Genomic DNA, 16,862 nt, shown 5'->3' with positions numbered 1-16,862 from the left:
GAAGATCATGAAAAAAGTACTTAGTCAAGCCCAGTGGATCCCAGAAGGCTTCTGAAGGAGGTGACGGGAAGCGGAAACTTCAAAGTGAGAAGGTGTGAACCAAGCCAAGCAGGGGAAGAGCATCCTGGGAGGGGGAAGGGCCCCCTCCCCAAGACCCAGGCACAATGCAGCAGCCTTCGGAAGGCCAGTGTTCCCGAGCCCTGTCAGCAAGGGGCAGAGGGACCCAGGAGAAGTTAGAGATCAAAAGGGAGTTGTAGAAAAAGAGCACTTGGTTTTGTTTTGAATTTGGAAGTGTGGTAGAGGTCATCGGAGGACTTGAAGCAGAAAGGAATGAGGGGACACTGCTGGGATCCAGCTTGGGCTTTTATAGGCGCACTGTTGTCATTTGGAAAATGGGCAGAGGAGGCCAGGGAGGGAGTCCCGCAGCCATCCAGGGAAGGATACTGTGAGAAGGAAGTGGGTCTGGAGAGCAATGATGCGTCTAGGCGGCAGCAGCACAGGGGAGTGAAGCTGTGGTGAGTCAGGCGCCCAGGACAATGCCCCCTTCTGGCTGGCGCCATTGACTAGCGTGAGGTTCCCTTTCCTGTGCAGAGAAATGCAGCCGGGGAACAGATACAGAATGGGTTATTTGTTTTTTTGGTGTTTAGCTTTTTTGAGTTCTTTATATCCCTAGAGATTAGTGCTCTAGCTGATATGTGAAGAGTAAAGATTTGCTCCCAAGATGTAGGCTCTCTATTCGCCTCACAGATTGTTTCTTTTGCTGAGCAGAAACTTTTTAGTTTGAGTCCATCCCATTTATTGATTCTTGATTTTAATTCTTGCGCCAAAGGAGTCTTATTAAAGAAGTTGGGGCCTAATCCCACATGATGGAGATTTGGGCCTACTTTTTCTTCTATTAGACCCAGGGTCTCTGGTTTCATTCCTAAGTCCTTGATCCATTTCTTTTAATTGTTATAATTTTTTATACCTTTATTTATTTATTTTTATGTGGTGCTAAGGATCAAACCCAGCGCTTCATACATACTAGACGAGAGCTCTACTGCTGAGCCACAGCCCCAGTCCCAGTCTTTGATCCATTTTGAGATGAGTTTTGTGCATGGTGAGAGATAAGGTTTAATTTCATTTTGTTGCATATGGATTTCCAGTTTTCCCAGGACATTCGTTAAAGAGGCTATCTTTTCTCCAATGCATGTTTTTCACAACTTTGTCTAATATAATTATAATTTTGTGGGTTAGTCTCTGTGTCGCCTATTTTGTACCATTGGTCTACCAGTCTGTTTTGGTGCCGATACCATGCCATTTTTATTACTATTGCTCTGTAGTATAGTTTAAGATCTGATATAGTGATGCCACCTGCTTCACTCTTCCTGCTAAGGATTGTTTTAGCTATTCTGGGTCTCATATTTTTCCAGATGAATTTCATGATTGCTTTTTCTATTTCTATGAGGAACATCATTGGGATTTTGATCAGAATTGCATTAAATATGTATAGTGCTTTTGGTAGTATGGTCATTTTGATAATATTAATTCTGCCTATCCAAGAGCAAGGTAGATCTTTCCATCTTCTAAGGTCTTCTTTGACTTCTTTTTTTAGGGTTCTGTAATTTTCATTATACAAATCTTTTGCCTCTTCCATTAAGTTGATTCCCAAGTTTTGTTGTTGTTGTTGTTGTTTTGAGGCTATTGTAAATGGGGTAGTTTTCCTCGTTTCCATTTCTAAGGATTTATCACTGATATACTGAAATGCCTTTGATTTATGGGGGTTGATTTTATATCCTGCTACTTTGCTTAATTCATTTACTAGTTCTAGAAGTTTTCTGGTGGAACTTTTAGGGTCTTCTAGTAATAGAGTCATATCATCAGCAAATAATGCCAATTTGAGTTCTTCTTTTCCTATGTGTGTCCCTTTAATTTCTTTCTTCTGTCTAATTGTTCTGGCTAGTGTTTCAAGACCTAAGTGCCTTGTTTCTGAAAAAGTTATTGAGGTGCTTGTGAGATGGTCACAGAGAGAGATGCCCAGAAGCCCATGGGCGTGAGCACACAGGAGGCCTGGGTGGTGCGGCCTAGGAAGGATTGTGTGGAGCAGGGTCCTCAGCCTTGCAGACCCAGCGTTGCCATTCCAGGTTATGCATCTTGTCACTCTCCTGAAATAAGATTCATACAGCAGGGAACCAGCCTACACATATCATTTCAAAAAGAAATCGTCTAATGTTAGGTCTGTACAATCAGAAAGAAAGCGAGAGCATTTAGGCACAAAAAAGGACTAGAAGAAGGTTTCCCAAATTTGAATCTGCTATGCATAGGATTCCCTCACCCCACCCCTGTCCCCTACCAAAATGCAGATTCTGAATCAGCAGGTCTAGGTGGCCAGCATTCTGAATGTCTGATGAGCTCCAGGTGAGACCCATGCTCTGCCTTTTGGACCACATTCAGAATAAAGAGGCCCTGGGAGACATAATGAGGTCATGTAAGTGCCTGTATTGCAGAGACACCCCAAACATGCATCATACATGAGGTCCCCACAGAGTGTCAAATGGTATTTCAAGTATCATGGAAAGCCCTGCCCACAATGACTTTCTTTTCTACTGTGGTAGATAACTCCCATTAAAATTCCCAACAAACAAGGTGCAATTTCTTTTTATTAGATAGCTTCATTTCTAGAAAATGCAGTGTTTTAAACTATGCATAAAAGACTGTTTTAAACTATGCATAAGTTCTAGGCTCAGATCATTCATTATAAAAAGGTTTTAAACCAGGGAATGCCTTTCATTCCCAAAGGAACACTGGGCAATATCAAAGGTATTTGGGTTTGTCACAGTTGGAGTAAAGAGGTGCTCCTGGAACCTGGTGGGTAAAGCCAGGGATGCTGCTGACCTACGATGCTCAGGGGTCTCCTGGAGCATAAAGGCTCTGGTTCAAGTAGGGGACACCTGCCCTATAGCAAGAGTCCAACAAAGTGCACAAGGAAAGGCCACGCCACTGGTACAAGGTGTCTCCACGTTGCAAAGTGCCCCACCTTCCCAGCCCCTGATCATTGAGTACCAGAGGTGCCCCTCACTGTGGCCATCCCAGAAGGCACCTAAGGACAGAAGTGCAGCTGGAGCAGCTGTGGGAGGGAGGAGTGCACAGGACAGGGAGGACCGAGCCAGGGCAAGGGAAGAGGAAGAGCCAACTCATGACTCCCCAGAGGTCGACAAAGGCCAGCGCGACCCACTAAAGTATGTGTGGTTCCGCCCATCTGTTGGTGCCGCTGAAATTATTATGAAAATAATTGCATCTCTCCGCCTGGCTCTCCCTCACAGCCGAACACAGCCAGTGACTTTAGATATAGGATTAAAATTGTTATTTATTTCTGTTTTATTTTTATCATAGTAGCTCAACATATGAAGGGGAAGACCACATTCAGCAACAAAGCCTGGTCTAACTACCACTCGAGAGGCCTCGATGCTATTTTTCTTCTTTTTTTTTTTTTACCATTCATTCCAAACAGAGAGAAAGAAGAACGCTAGTTCTCTTATTCTCCCTTTCTTTGTGTTCTAGTTTTAATTTTCTGCTAAAGTCTCATCTTAAGACCTAGAGAAAAACAAGGTTTGTTTCTTGTCTTTTAAGGTAAGCAATCATAGGGGGAAAAATAAAAAACAAAACACCAGTATATTGCCCCAAAGTGGCCTCAGATTCAGGCCTCCTCTTTGCCATCCTTCTTGTGGTACAGGGCACGGAGCTTGCCAAGCATCCCCCACTGCCATCAGTCCTGGGGGCATAGGAGGGGCTTCTCACGTAGAAATAGCCTCCCAGCCAGGCAGAAACAGAGACCTCGGTATCTGGAACTCAAAAGTAGCTGCATTCAGATACCCCTGGGGAAATGCCTCTCAATTACTAATAATGCTGAGGTCCAAGCCTTTAAGACATTACTAAACCTTCATGGGCAATACCCGAAGCAGCGGTTAAAGAGACCAGAAGGACAACAGGCCCGATGGCTTCTCTGTTTCCAAGCTGACAAGTGTCGCCACTGTGACCACCTGCATTGGCGTGTTGAGGCTGATGGGGCAAAGGGCCTGGCCTAGCCTGGAACCCACGAGTGGACACACAGGATGTGTCATTTCTGCAACCGGATCCTCTTAGGATCCAAAAGGCCAAAGAAGCCAAGCAGAGAGTCCCAAAAGTCAGTAGTGAAAGCAGAAACAAGCTTGCAGCACGGAACAAAAATCTAGTCCTCAAGTTCACCTGTGAGTGTTGCATAGAGAAGAAAAGAGTTATCAGTCAATCTGGCGAGCACGAGGTCAGCCAAGGTCTGTGTCCGTGCGGGACTCCTCAAGTCTAAATGGGCTGCTGTGTGTTATGTCTCCAAGAAGGAGGCTGCAGTGTCGTTTTTCTCCTCTTTCTCCTTCTCAGAGCAAACTCTGCCCTAAGAGAAGCCTAGCCATAAGAATCTGGGTGTTGCTCAAATCTGGTGCAGCGTCAAGGAGGTGATCAGTAAAACAGGCCCAATAAAGCTTCTGCCTCGTTAATATCCCAGACAAGAAGCAGAAAACAAGGACCATAAACACACCTCATGGGACGTCCTTGGGCAGGGACTTCAGCCTGCCTCACAGCGGAACTCTGGAGTAGTGTCCGGCCACTCTCTCTCTTCGACCCATCTCTTGCCTTCCAATCACATGACCACCCTCCTTGGGGTTTCTAGGCCTGCCAGGGTCCCAACCAGGCCAGACACTGCAAGGGACCTTTGTCCCTGGAATGCACATCAACATCAAATGGCTCCCTCCACTGATAGCAAGCCAGGTGCTCATCTGTGACCTAGGAGACGAAGTGCGCAGGACCCGCCACTGTGGGAAGGCCTGAATTTAAAGCCATCCTGTTTTTCCCTAGCTGTGAGACCCTGGACAAGTCACTTCTCTCTCTGAGACTTTTTATTTCATTTTTTAAAATGAATTTGTTTCAAGAGTTAGCAGTCCTGTGCTTAAAGGTACCTGGGATTGGGTAGGTATCTAAAAACGGGTTGATAGAACTGGTGTTGTGCTATTCCTTGCTGAAGAATCATTTGAAATGCCCACTGTGATCCTCTTGTGAGCAATTTCTCTACACATGTCAAGTCTTGTATGACTTGTATTAATTTGTCTTTATTTTTCTACTAAAAACTTGTAAGCTTTTTTTTTGGGGGGTCCAAAAAGACTCCTCATATTTAGATCCAATATGGTTCTCACTAAAATGAACATTACCACTAAATAATAGCATTTAAATAAGGAATTGCACTCAGACCGGACTGATGGAAATCACACTTTCCCTTCCCACATGGTAATCCAACAGCAGAATTTCTGGGAAAATAAATCACCCCATTAGTTTTTAAATAGCATGCCCCCACCATGAAGAAGTCCACAACTTTTGACAAGAATTCCAGGCATGGAATTTAGGCCTATAAGAATATACCAACATACTTTTTAAAAGCTTTAAACACAAAGATGTTCATCACAGTGTCATGTATTATTAAAAAGCATTGGAAGCAAATTCAGTGTCCAACATGACAAGAACATTTTAGCAAACTATGATCATGTATGTGATAGAATTAATGCCACTGTTCACCAAGATACTTTCCACAGAGAAAATACACACAGGGGCATCGTACAACCAGAACCTACTACCACATACACTTAGGAGAAACACATGAGGAAAGTCGGACCAGAAAGAAATGTATCAGAACATACATCCACAAGAGCTTTCCCTGGATAGAGAAATAAGAGGTTAAGTTTTTTAAAGATATTTTGTAATGAAAAAAGTCACACATTATATTATTTATTTTTAATTTTAGTAAAGTAACACAAAATTTATCATCTGAACTTTTGGGGGGAGGTGGGGTACTGGGGATTGAACCCAGGTTGTTTTAACACTGAAGTATACCCCAGCTCTTTTTATTTTTTAGGACAGGGTCTTGCTAAATTGCCCAGGCTGGCCTCAAACTTGCAATCCTCCTGCCTCCTGCCTTCATCTTCACCATTTTAGTATACTGACACTGTTGTGCAACCAAAAATATCCATCTCCAAAAATCTTTCACCTTGCAAAACTAAAGCTCTGTGCCCACTAAACAAAAACTCTCTTTTCCTCTCTCCTCTCCACCCTCATCCCTTGGTAACCACCTATCTCCTGTTTTATGATTTGTCTACTCTAAATACTTCAGGTAAGGGATATCATAAAGAGCTTACCTTTTTGTGACTGACTTTTCTTTACTTGACATAATATCTTCAAGATTCACCCACATTGTAAAATGTGTCAGAATTTCCCTTCTTTTGAAGGCAGAGTAATATTCCACGGCATTGATGCACCACACTGTTTATCTATTCACCCACTGACGCGCACTTGGCTGCTTCCACCTTTTGACGAGTGTGAATAATGATGCAATGAACATGAGTTTGTAACTATCCCTTTAGTACATAAGTGTTTTCATTTTGTTTTTAATATTTGAACACTTTTTTTTCCTGAGTGGGCTCCTCTTTTTATGTCCCATCTTCTGGTTCTATCAGACCCTGGCCCAGGTTAACTCGGACTCCACTCTGAACATAATCCAAATGCAGCAGAACCACTGGGCAACTCCACTACCCTGGGGAAATAAGTGCCTGGGCTGTACCTCAGAAAATAATGCATCTTTTTGTTGTTCTGATCCCCATTACAGGACAAATGCCTTAGTCTCCGCTTTCCAGCCTGGACCCCCACACTGAGCCCTTCTTCGGCCCACCGCCCTGCCTGCTTCGGGCACTGAACTCACTGACCTCCTCCTGACACCCTGCACCAAGAAGACTGCCAAAAAAAAAAAAAAAAAACCACCCCGCATTTCTCTCCATCCTCACTAACAATTTGGTAATGAAGTATTGATTTCCACTTCTCCGCTGATGGACGATATTAGATTTTCATTGATAAACTGCATTGGGCTGTCTCGTCTCCACGGTCCCCTTTTCACGGTCACAAGAAAACAAAGTGCCACTGAAGAAAACTAATGACTGGGAACACTGATGCGCTTATTTTGTCAGTCTGTAACAGGAAAGGGAGGGGTAGTCCTCGCCGGCCAACGGCCGAGGGGGCCGCCCGAGATGCGGACACTTGGAAGGCTGCTTTTGGTGGTGATGTCCGTTTCCTATTTATAACCCCTCTGGGAACGTTTGTCTAAAGGAAATGTTTCTGTTCAGTGTAACAATTACGGTTGCACCTGGATTGCCCAGGCCTGCCCCTGCACTAGGGAGCCATTAATCACTGCAAAGGAGAAGAATTATTAGGTTAAGGCCAGAGCTGGAGCCAAGAAAGCCTCCGAACAGTGTTCGTCTTCTGTGAAAGTTGTGCAAATAGTTAGCCTTAGCCGTGCTGCTGCCAAGGACTTTTTCCCAGGCAGCGGTAGGCATCTTTATCATGGTCATTATCTGGATTGGTTTAAAACCTAGTTGTGAGCCTGCAGCCCTGTCACAGGAGACCTGCAGATTGGGAGAAGGGGCGAGATGTAGAATCTGAGAAAAGCAAGAAGATGAGCTCATGGCAGGGTGGAAAGTTCAGCAGCGGCCTTTTCTGGTCATCCCTTCTTGCAGGACTGGTTGTTTATGGACTCTGGAACACAGCCGAGCTTTAGGACCAACAGAAAGCGTGAAATAGGGTGTCCATTTTAAATGTGTTCCTGCAACTTTTTTCATTAAAACTTTAAGGGCCCAATTTTAATTTGTGGAATATTCCCGTTAATAATGAGATCTAATTAAGACATCCATTAAAAGCCCGTTAAAGTTAATTTAACGTAAAAATTCCAATAGAACTGTATTAGATTTTCTCCATTAAATTAACGTTATGGATTTTTAACGGATGTCTTAATTATACGTTATTATTAACGGGAATACTGTATTACACAGATTAAAATCAGGTCCTAAGTCAACTTGGAAAGCTAGGAGCATGTTTTAATATTAAAAGTCTTGCATACCTAGCGTGCAGTTTGGAAGGGGTAGATCTGTTTATTCTATACAATGGAAAGCAACCTACAATAGATGTATCCATCAATGCATTTAAACAATGAATTTTCTTATTCTCAAAGGACAAATAAATATGGATCATGTTGTAAACTGCTACTCAGCTATAGGTGAAATATTAAGCTACTCTAGGCATAATACAAGAAACTAGATGATTCTGAAACAAATGAAATATTATGTGTTGTTGTTTTAATTACCAAGTTTATCAACAATAGCAGCAACTCAACACTGACAAAATGAAGCCAGATATAGCCTCTTCACCATTTCTCATAGAAGCTGCCTGTTGGAATTGTTTTGGAAATTTTGCCATGATCCCTAAATTCACCATGGGATTAAAAAAAAGGGGGGGGGGGAAACTTCTTATTTACCTCCTAGGGAAAGTGTTGCCCTTATGCCACATATAATAGCAAATTGCTTTTTTTATGGCATGCATAACCTAGATGGGAAAAATATGGCGCTTCAGGGAAGGAGGGAAAAAGTAAATGAAGTTCCAGGAATGTCATTCTGAAGTAATGAGGCATGGACAGAAAATATACCCCTCACATCATCGGATTGAGATGGCAGTCGAAATAGCTTCATTGAAGTGTCAGCACTCATCCATCAATCAATCACCCACAAGGAAAAATAGCAACAGTACAACGGGGCGGCTTTTATGGGATTTACTCATGGGCATAGGGAATAGCGGCTCAAATGTAGTTCTGACATGAAAAGCAAGGTGCTGATATTATTTTTTATGATGGGAGGATCATAAAGTGAATTGAGAACAGCGAGGTCTGTCTTTGCTTAACCTATTCAACCAGAAATGAATGGAACTCAACTGGAAAGGAACAGTCTTCAGATGGGTTAAGATTGAAGGGTGGACTCTGCCGAGCACTGTCCTTCGACAACGAGATTCTATTAAAGGAAAATCAATGCATTAGCATTGGTGTTCCTGAAGCTGTTAAAAATCGCCTGCTTCAACCCAGGGTTGTTAGATAAAGTTACATAATTCAGATCCTACTGCAACCATCCAGAAGCAAATTCGGAGTTTTTGCTCCAGTTAGGGAGAAACAATGCAATTCTAAACCCTTTGGAAATCATTTTCTAAGGAAAAAAAATAATCATCTGCTTCCTCATAGAATCTATATGGCAATTTCTCTGGTGGGATGGGGTGGGAGGCAAGAGACAAAAATATTGATAAATTTGGTAAGACTCATGAATCCTCACTTGGCAACCGGGAATGTCACAGCTAAGGGACAGCTGTTAATGTTCTCCTTAGAAAACAAGATCTGGGCTGGCACTGAGATACATTCCGCTCTCAGTATAATTCTAGAGGCCATGTCTGTCTTCATTTGGCAAGCCCTGTGAGGCTTCTAGAAATCTCTTCCTGGAGAGAAGAACTAAATAACATTAGTTCAAGAGAATAGTTTTACATGCTTTTATACCACTTCTTTCCTTTCTCTGAATAACCCTAGTTCAGAAAAGCTGGAGCTTCAGAAGTGGCAAAGAGAATGACATGTGAATATCATTTCTTAAAGCTCTGTCCCAGCACCTCCCTTTGGTATTAGGGACAGTGAGAGATTGCCTTTCCTTCCCTATCCCTCCTTCCAGCTAAGGCCATCAACCAACTGAAATCTGAAATGGTCATTAAAAAATCACAAATATTTGCATCTTAAGTATTTGGCTCCTTTTGTAGCTCAGCAAATCCAACAAATCTATAGTGTGTTAAAAAGCACCAGCAGCACAAAGCACAACAGGGAACACAATTTATTCAGCAAATTCACCCCCCAGATCTGATCAGGTACCCATTTTGTGCCCAGCTCTGTTCTAGATGCTAGGAGATGCCCTGGTAGACACTGCACCCAACGACCCCACCCTCCTGTCGCTGAAAGCAACCCATCCAGGCAGCCGACACCAGGTGTCTACCTGGGGGCAGAGTCCACATAGGATCAGAATAAGAGTATTTCAGCATAAGGAGTTTTCCCTCTGAAAATCATTCAGAGAGGAAAGAGCTTTAAAATAGGTCAAAGCCTAAAACAGAATATAATCATGGAATAAATTGGAGACCCCAGACAGTCCCTACAAAATTTCCTTCAGGCTGTAAATAGATCTCTTAAAACTCACCCCATAACATGGCGGCTCAGTTGTTTGACACTTGCATAACTAACATCTTAGGCAAAAGCCTCTGAACTTAGCTGAAATGCAGAAAACAGACAAGTGCAATGACATGTTTAGGGGTAACTGTGTTGAAGCCGTGAGACATGTGTGAGGAGTGTGTGTGTGTGTGTGCACACGTGTGACAGACACACACGCGCATACATGTATATGAAGGCCGCTGTTGTTTTCCATGCTGCATGCAGAGTGCAGCAATGAGAGTCTGTGATTTTCTAAAACTTTCTGCAGTGAATCCAAAGATCACAGGCCCCACAAGGCACCTGCATCCTGCGGCTTTTCTATAACTTCCTGAATTATTTGACTATGTTCAAACCTTCTTTTCTTTTTTCATCAGGGTTTCATTTTTTTAAGCTTGTCAAGTGTTTTTGCCTTTAAAAAGACATTAAATGTGCCCTTTTCCACATTATTTTCTCATCTCTGCAACAAGAAATGGTAGTGTATAGACAAATGCTAAAATAATAACAATAATAAGGAAATGTATTAAAGGTTTAAACCTACACACGCATACACATATGTAGTTCTACCGAGCAATAAAAGTAGTATCTATTTTGAACGTGCATTAAGCACCAAAAAAAAAAAAAAATCAAAACTGAACTTTCGGTTTATTTTGTTCCCTCTGTGAGATGTTAAAATGCTAATTTCATTTTCTCCCTTCTTCTATGTGGCATTTTTCTCAAAATATCTATGAAATACTCTTAGACAAAGATTGAGCTGGAGAAAGAGATACAAATTTCCATCCCCCCAGACATAGAGATGTGTTTCCATTGTAGGAAAGCATTAAACATTTTGAAACTTGTGAATCATCTTTAGAATTTCAACAGCGGAATTTTACCTCTTCATCCAAAGTAAAAGCCACTTATCTCCTTTGGTTTCCTGTGACAGATTCAGAGGCAGACGCAGATATACAATTTCCAGGCTCTAGTTAATCTTCTTCCAATAGTTACGAACAATGGGCTAACGGGCGTGGGTGTTTCTCCAAAAATTATTCATGCGCAAGGCAGCCCAAAGCTTCAGGGAAAACTAGAAATGTTTTATGGATTAGAATAGGCCTGTTTTAAAATGCTAGTACCAGGTGGAATGCTATTTCTGCAACAGGACTCTGTCCATTTCCTTTGGAAAAATATATTCCAAGTAAAATGGCTATTCCAAGGAGTGACACCCTGGCTTGACAGACTTTGGCACACAAATGATCTTACCAATAGCCATATAATTATCATTAAGGCCTTTTACCATACAGTCTGTTTAAAAAAGACAGATCAAATGCTAACAGCCCTTTGTATCATGTTTATTTGCTTAAAACAGCTTTTGGAAGTACAAGTAATAACTCTTTCATGAGAACCCCCCAGGAGAAGTTGGAAATTTTGAAGAAATGCATTGCTTAAAAAAAAAAAAAAAATCTAAGCACTCCCTTCAACCCTTTCAGAAAATAAATTTCAGTGTGCTCGCTGAATTATCTTGAACCTGAACCCTACACTTGGACATCAGTCCCCAGGCAATGGCTAATATTTACAGAAAGAACAATCATGCGATTATGTCGCAAGTGAAGACTGTGCCTGGTTATATTTTCACTTTCTAAATGACTCATATAACATTCAGAAATTATAAATGTGTATGCATTTTTTAAGTACACAAAGTCCCACCAGTCTGCAAAGAAAAAGTAAAACCTACGCCTGTTCTGCATTGAGATAAATACTACAGAAACATTCCAGTCCTGCAATACAATATTTTGGCTTCGCAACACATCAGATATTAAAAGCATGCAACACAGTCAAAAACAATGACCAAAAAAAAAATTGTATTTGGATCAGAGTTTTGAAAGGTCATAACATCCTGGGTTACAATATACTTTTTGGTCTCTGACGCTATCCTTCTAATCCGTTCTAACTTTGATTCCAAACAGCCAAGCAATGTCAGGGAGTCATAAACTTCCAAGCCCCTTTTAAATCAGGAACACAGCCAATCAGAAACAATCTTTATCTGGGCAGCCAGTTCCTGCTCTGCACGGCTTTTGTAACGTTTTAGGAAATCTGGCATCAAATCCTTTACATTATATATTTTCCCCCTTGCATGAAGTCTAGATTTTGAGTTGTTGTTTCTTTTCAAAAGGGCAGTGGAGAAAATGGGTCAGAGTGAGCTTCAAGAATCACATTCATCCTTGCTCTGAAGGAAAGTGTTTATTTGCCAGAGAAGAAAGGCAAACACATTTTTGTATTAGGAAAGCAGACCAGTCGTTTTCAAAGGAAAATGGCTGCGACCATACTTGTACAATGAACGTGTCCGTGCAAGCGCACTAATTTTCTACCACCTGCATGCTGTATATAATACACGCCTGTATACTAGGAAGGAAAATTGGGCTGTTTTCCCTGTGTACCATGCAGCTTGATGGCTGGGTACGTAAGCCTGCGTGCATTTTTATACTGTACATATTTGTATATACTAACGATATCGCCATGTATGAACACAGATTTTGTTCTATCTGCTTGTTTCTGTTTCTTACCAAACTGGTCCACAATGGGATTCTTTTGTATCGAAAAATTATGCTTGTAATTTTTTTCCTGATCATTCTCTTTCCATAGCTTATGAAAGAATTAGATCTGCGTTTACAAAGAAATGATAAGAACCATGTATGTCCGTCTGCATGAGTCCTGTCCAATTGCTGGATCTAGGGAGGAACCAACGTCCTAATTCAGAGTTTTCCTTTCAAGGCATGCTTTACCCCGTGGGAAAACTGCAAACTCATCCATGTAGAATTTTCCTCTTTGTATTTTATCTAATAGTGCCTGAAAATTTTTTTAATGTCTTCTTAGAGGAAGAATTCATAATTGTCAAAATTTGAAACATTAGCTTAATTTTGTTTTTATGACCTCGCGATTCTTCTCCTTATTTATTCGGTTGCTGTTGTAATGGGGCCCCAGGCCATTCCTGACATCGATGTGTTCTTCTTCTGCATTAAGGATGTTTTTAAAATTACAGAGATTATTGAGCCAACAGGCTGTTTTAATCAAAACCATGTTTCACTTGTTTTTGATGATTATAAATTGTCCTTGCAATGAAAAAGAAAAAAAAAAAAAACTTTTCTGCTAGGAAGATTATACCACCCTGTGGCCAAACAGATTCATCACAGATGGGTGTCTATGCCCACTTCTCCGGGATCTGGAACATTCTTCCCCTGGCTGGCCACAGTTTCTTGCACTCCCATCATCCTGTCATTAGTTCTCAACGCAGTCACTGTTTGCAAATTTCCAAAGGCCTTTTGCCATCTTGTCACTGCCCAAAGACAAACAACCCTGCTGGAAGTGGTGTCTTTCCAACCTCAGAGAACGCAGGGATTTTTAGAAAAGGGGATCCTTCTTTCATCCCAGAGTGCCTGCAGCTTGTCATCCCTCCTAATTAGATACAATTTGGTCTTAATATCCCATATAACCTCAATCAGATCAAAAGCAACACTGGGACCCACCCCTTGCTGAATAAAAACCAGTCTGAGAGCACTTAACGGTGTGAGCTTGTGCGAGATACCGCAGCCCCAGAATCGTCTGTAGCAGGAGAGGGATTCTCATACAGTTTTATCACTAGGAATAAATTCTGATGGTGGAGATGGAGAAAACCCTTAAATTATATCACAAAAGCCATTATTTTTTACACCTAAAGAGTTTTTTTTTTTAAGGAAAATCATTCTACTTTGAGAACTGTAATTAAAGCCCTAAATAATAGATACTACTTCTTTTAGCTATTGTGAAAAAATAACAACACACTCTCCAAGGTTGTATGGACCCCCTCATTTCCATCAGAAAGGTTTCTATAAGTATATTATATTTTTAAACATGATAACTCTTTCCTTTGTGGTGGAAAAAAAAGTGTTGTTGTGTTTTTGTTTTGTTTTTGTTGTTTTTTTTTTTTTTCCATTCAGCAGTTATTGGAAATAGACTGTTCCCATCTGAAACCTTATTATAATTTGCACCAGGAAACCCAACTGCCGACACTGAGGAGCTGGGTGTGTTCATTTATGACTTTGCTGGAGGCTGCCCCTCGTTGGATGCTGCAGATGTTGAACACCTTTCTGAAACCCAGCGGATCTGACACGGCAGAGACGCCCCTCCACACCATTAGCTTGGCGAACGGCTTCCTTCCCATCAATAGCGACTTCCGCTTTGGCCCTTCGAAGAAAAGGAAAATTAAAGGAGAGAAGGAAAAAAACAAAAAAAAACAAAACAGATGCACTTAAAACATGAAAAGAATTATTTATATGATAAAAATATATTTAGATTTTCAAAGCACAAGACTGAATAGAAGTGCTCTTTTTAAGCTTTCTGGAGATGTTACTGTTAAATGTCTTTCTACATCAGGCTTAATAAATCTGTAATGACATTTGATGGATTGATTTCTGCCTATGTGTGTTTTTTAAAGATGGCAATAGGAGAGGTGAGGGAGAGGGAGAAGAGGAGGGGAGGCGAAGAGCACCCCAGGGAACCCAGGGGTGGGGGTCCCATGGCCTCTGATGAATAGACCTGCTGACCACCTCCAGCATCCGCTCGCCTCCACCGGATTTTCCCATCTTACAGATGCCAGCCTCTTGCCCATCTTCCCAGCTGCCTTTGCACACGCTCACATCTGGCCAGCTGGTGCCTGAGTAATTTATGATGTCATCTCAACAGAGGCAGGAGCGGCTGTCTCACAAATTCAAGGCTGCAAGACAGAGGCCAGGCGAGATGGAGATGGCCCTGCTTCCCTCTCAGTTTCCCTGTGTGCCCCCCTCCATTTCCTTTAATGGCCTGGGAGAATTGAACCATGCCTCACACACAAGCTGCCCAAGCAGACACTGATGCCCCACCAGAAATGATTTGTGGTCTGCTCACAGCCAGCTCGCAGCTCCCGTGTCGCGTGGCTGCATCAGACCCGGGCTTGTTGAATTATGACGGCCGCAGTGTCACCTGTTAGCTCTGCTTGGCTGCCATGGCTCCATGTCTGACCATAACATATGACAGTCCAGGCTAGAGAAAGCAAGGCAGGTGAGGACAGAGGAGGTGGCAGAGGCAGAGGTGCAGACAGGCAGTAGAGACCAAGTCAGAGCCCCTGGTCTGCAGTTAATGTGTATATACTGAGCACCTACTGTGTGCACACTAACAAATGAACGTGGAGATGTGTTTCTGAGAACAGGATGGAGAACCACACTCTGTGTGACATAAGGCGAGACTAGGAAAGAAAAGAACACATTGGGACACTGAATAGAAGGACCATGGAAGCATGAGGTGGCACCCGCCAACCTGAAAAGTCACAATGTTCCCAAAGGGAATTAAGCTAAAGGTAAAGCCTGGGCCATCATGGCTGGAGTTAACGTCTCCAAGGAGCAGCCACACAAGGGTGCACAGCCAGCCACCCCTCCTCCCACGCCAATCCACCAAAACACACTGGATCTGTCCAGTGCTTATCTCTTCTCAGCTTCTGTGTGGCCTCACTGGTTCCCCGCTGGTCACCCTCAAGCCCTCCAACCCCTATCAGTTCTCCACACCGTAGCCAGATGATCTGCCAAAAAGGTAAATCCGATCATGTCATTTCAGTCGTCCAGCCCCAGGGTTATCACACTTTTTCTGTGAAGGGTCAGCTCATGAGCATATTCATTTTGTGGACCATCCAGTCTCTGACCCAGTAATTGGACTCCGGTGTTGTAATGCAGAAGCAGCCACAAACAATAAAAATGGTGTGGGTGTGGGTGTGTGACAATAAAACTTTATTCACAAAAACAAACTGTGGGCTAAATTTTGCCGGCAGACTAGTTTGCCAATCCTGGATCAAGATCCTCCAATATCCAGCTTTCTGTTCGCCTTAGATTGCTCTCCTGTGGAACCAGATGTGGAAATGAAAATGCAAGGTAAGAACAGGTAGGTCACCAAGGAGTAATCTAGATTATAGTAACAGAAAACTCATCAACAAGAAAGCTAAGAATGTCCTTAAAGGGGCTTTCAAAACAATTACTACCATGAGCATTGGTGCCAGTCTCCACCAGGAATCTGGGAGACTGTACAGAACCTGCCTCAGTTATCCTGCCTGAGGGGTGAGAGAGCTGGGGTATTTATACCCCTCCTCTGTTCAGAGATGAGCCGAAGGCTGCTACAGGGTGGGATGAGGTGAATTAATTCCCAAAATGTCCCATCTACCAAAGCTTGGGAGAATTAGGCTTCAGAATCCAGAGAACATGCAAGACACAGAGTGACAGGTGATTGACGGCAGGGTGCTGAACAGCATGCGGGGAAATGGTTGATGCAAGGAACCCGGACCAGGCTCCCACAGCGCCCCACCTCACCGGGAGTGAAATCCAAACTCCTCCCCCAGGCTGTGTTAAGGCCTGCCTGGTCTGTCCCCTGCTTACTTTCTGACTTAATGTCCCCTTATGCCCCCATCCCTAACTATGCTGCCCCCAGACTGTTCCTAAACAGTACCAGGCTTGTTCCTCTGGTGGGAGCATCAGCCCTCCTGCTGGGCTTCTTCATATCTTTTGTCTGTGAATTTGAGGTCACCTCCTCCAAAAGGCATGCCCTGAACCCTGGTCTAGAGCACACCATGAACATCCCCCTGAAGCCCGAGGACAGGCTTTGCTGTGTCATTCTGGCCTTTGAATATCGTCAGTCTCCCTCGCAGGCCACCATGCAAGAGGAGGAACCCCCATGGGTCTTGCTGCACTTTGCTGTGAGAAGCAAACATCGGCATTCCATGGGCGGCGGCAAA

At 42.8% G+C, this 16,862-nt stretch overlaps 1 protein-coding gene across 2 annotated transcripts in view; it reads left to right on the top strand.

Moving 5' to 3' along the window:
• The window catches only part of Tshz2 (teashirt zinc finger homeobox 2), a 424,675-nt gene extending 410,155 nt beyond the window's left edge, over window positions 1-14,520 (top strand). For both annotated transcript variants that reach the window (XM_078051897.1, XM_078051896.1), the window contains exon 3: window positions 6,662-14,520. In XM_078051897.1, the coding sequence (XP_077908023.1) occupies window positions 6,662-6,663 (2 nt within the window). In that variant the 3' untranslated portion in view covers window positions 6,664-14,520. The remainder of the gene's footprint in view (window positions 1-6,661) is intronic.
• Window positions 14,521-16,862: the final 2,342 nt, after the last annotated feature.

The sequence above is a fragment of the Ictidomys tridecemlineatus genome, chromosome 5 (assembly GCF_052094955.1).
Source record: "Ictidomys tridecemlineatus isolate mIctTri1 chromosome 5, mIctTri1.hap1, whole genome shotgun sequence".
Classification (NCBI taxonomy): Eukaryota; Metazoa; Chordata; class Mammalia; order Rodentia; family Sciuridae; genus Ictidomys; species Ictidomys tridecemlineatus.
This window is presented reverse-complemented; position numbering and strand designations above follow the sequence as displayed.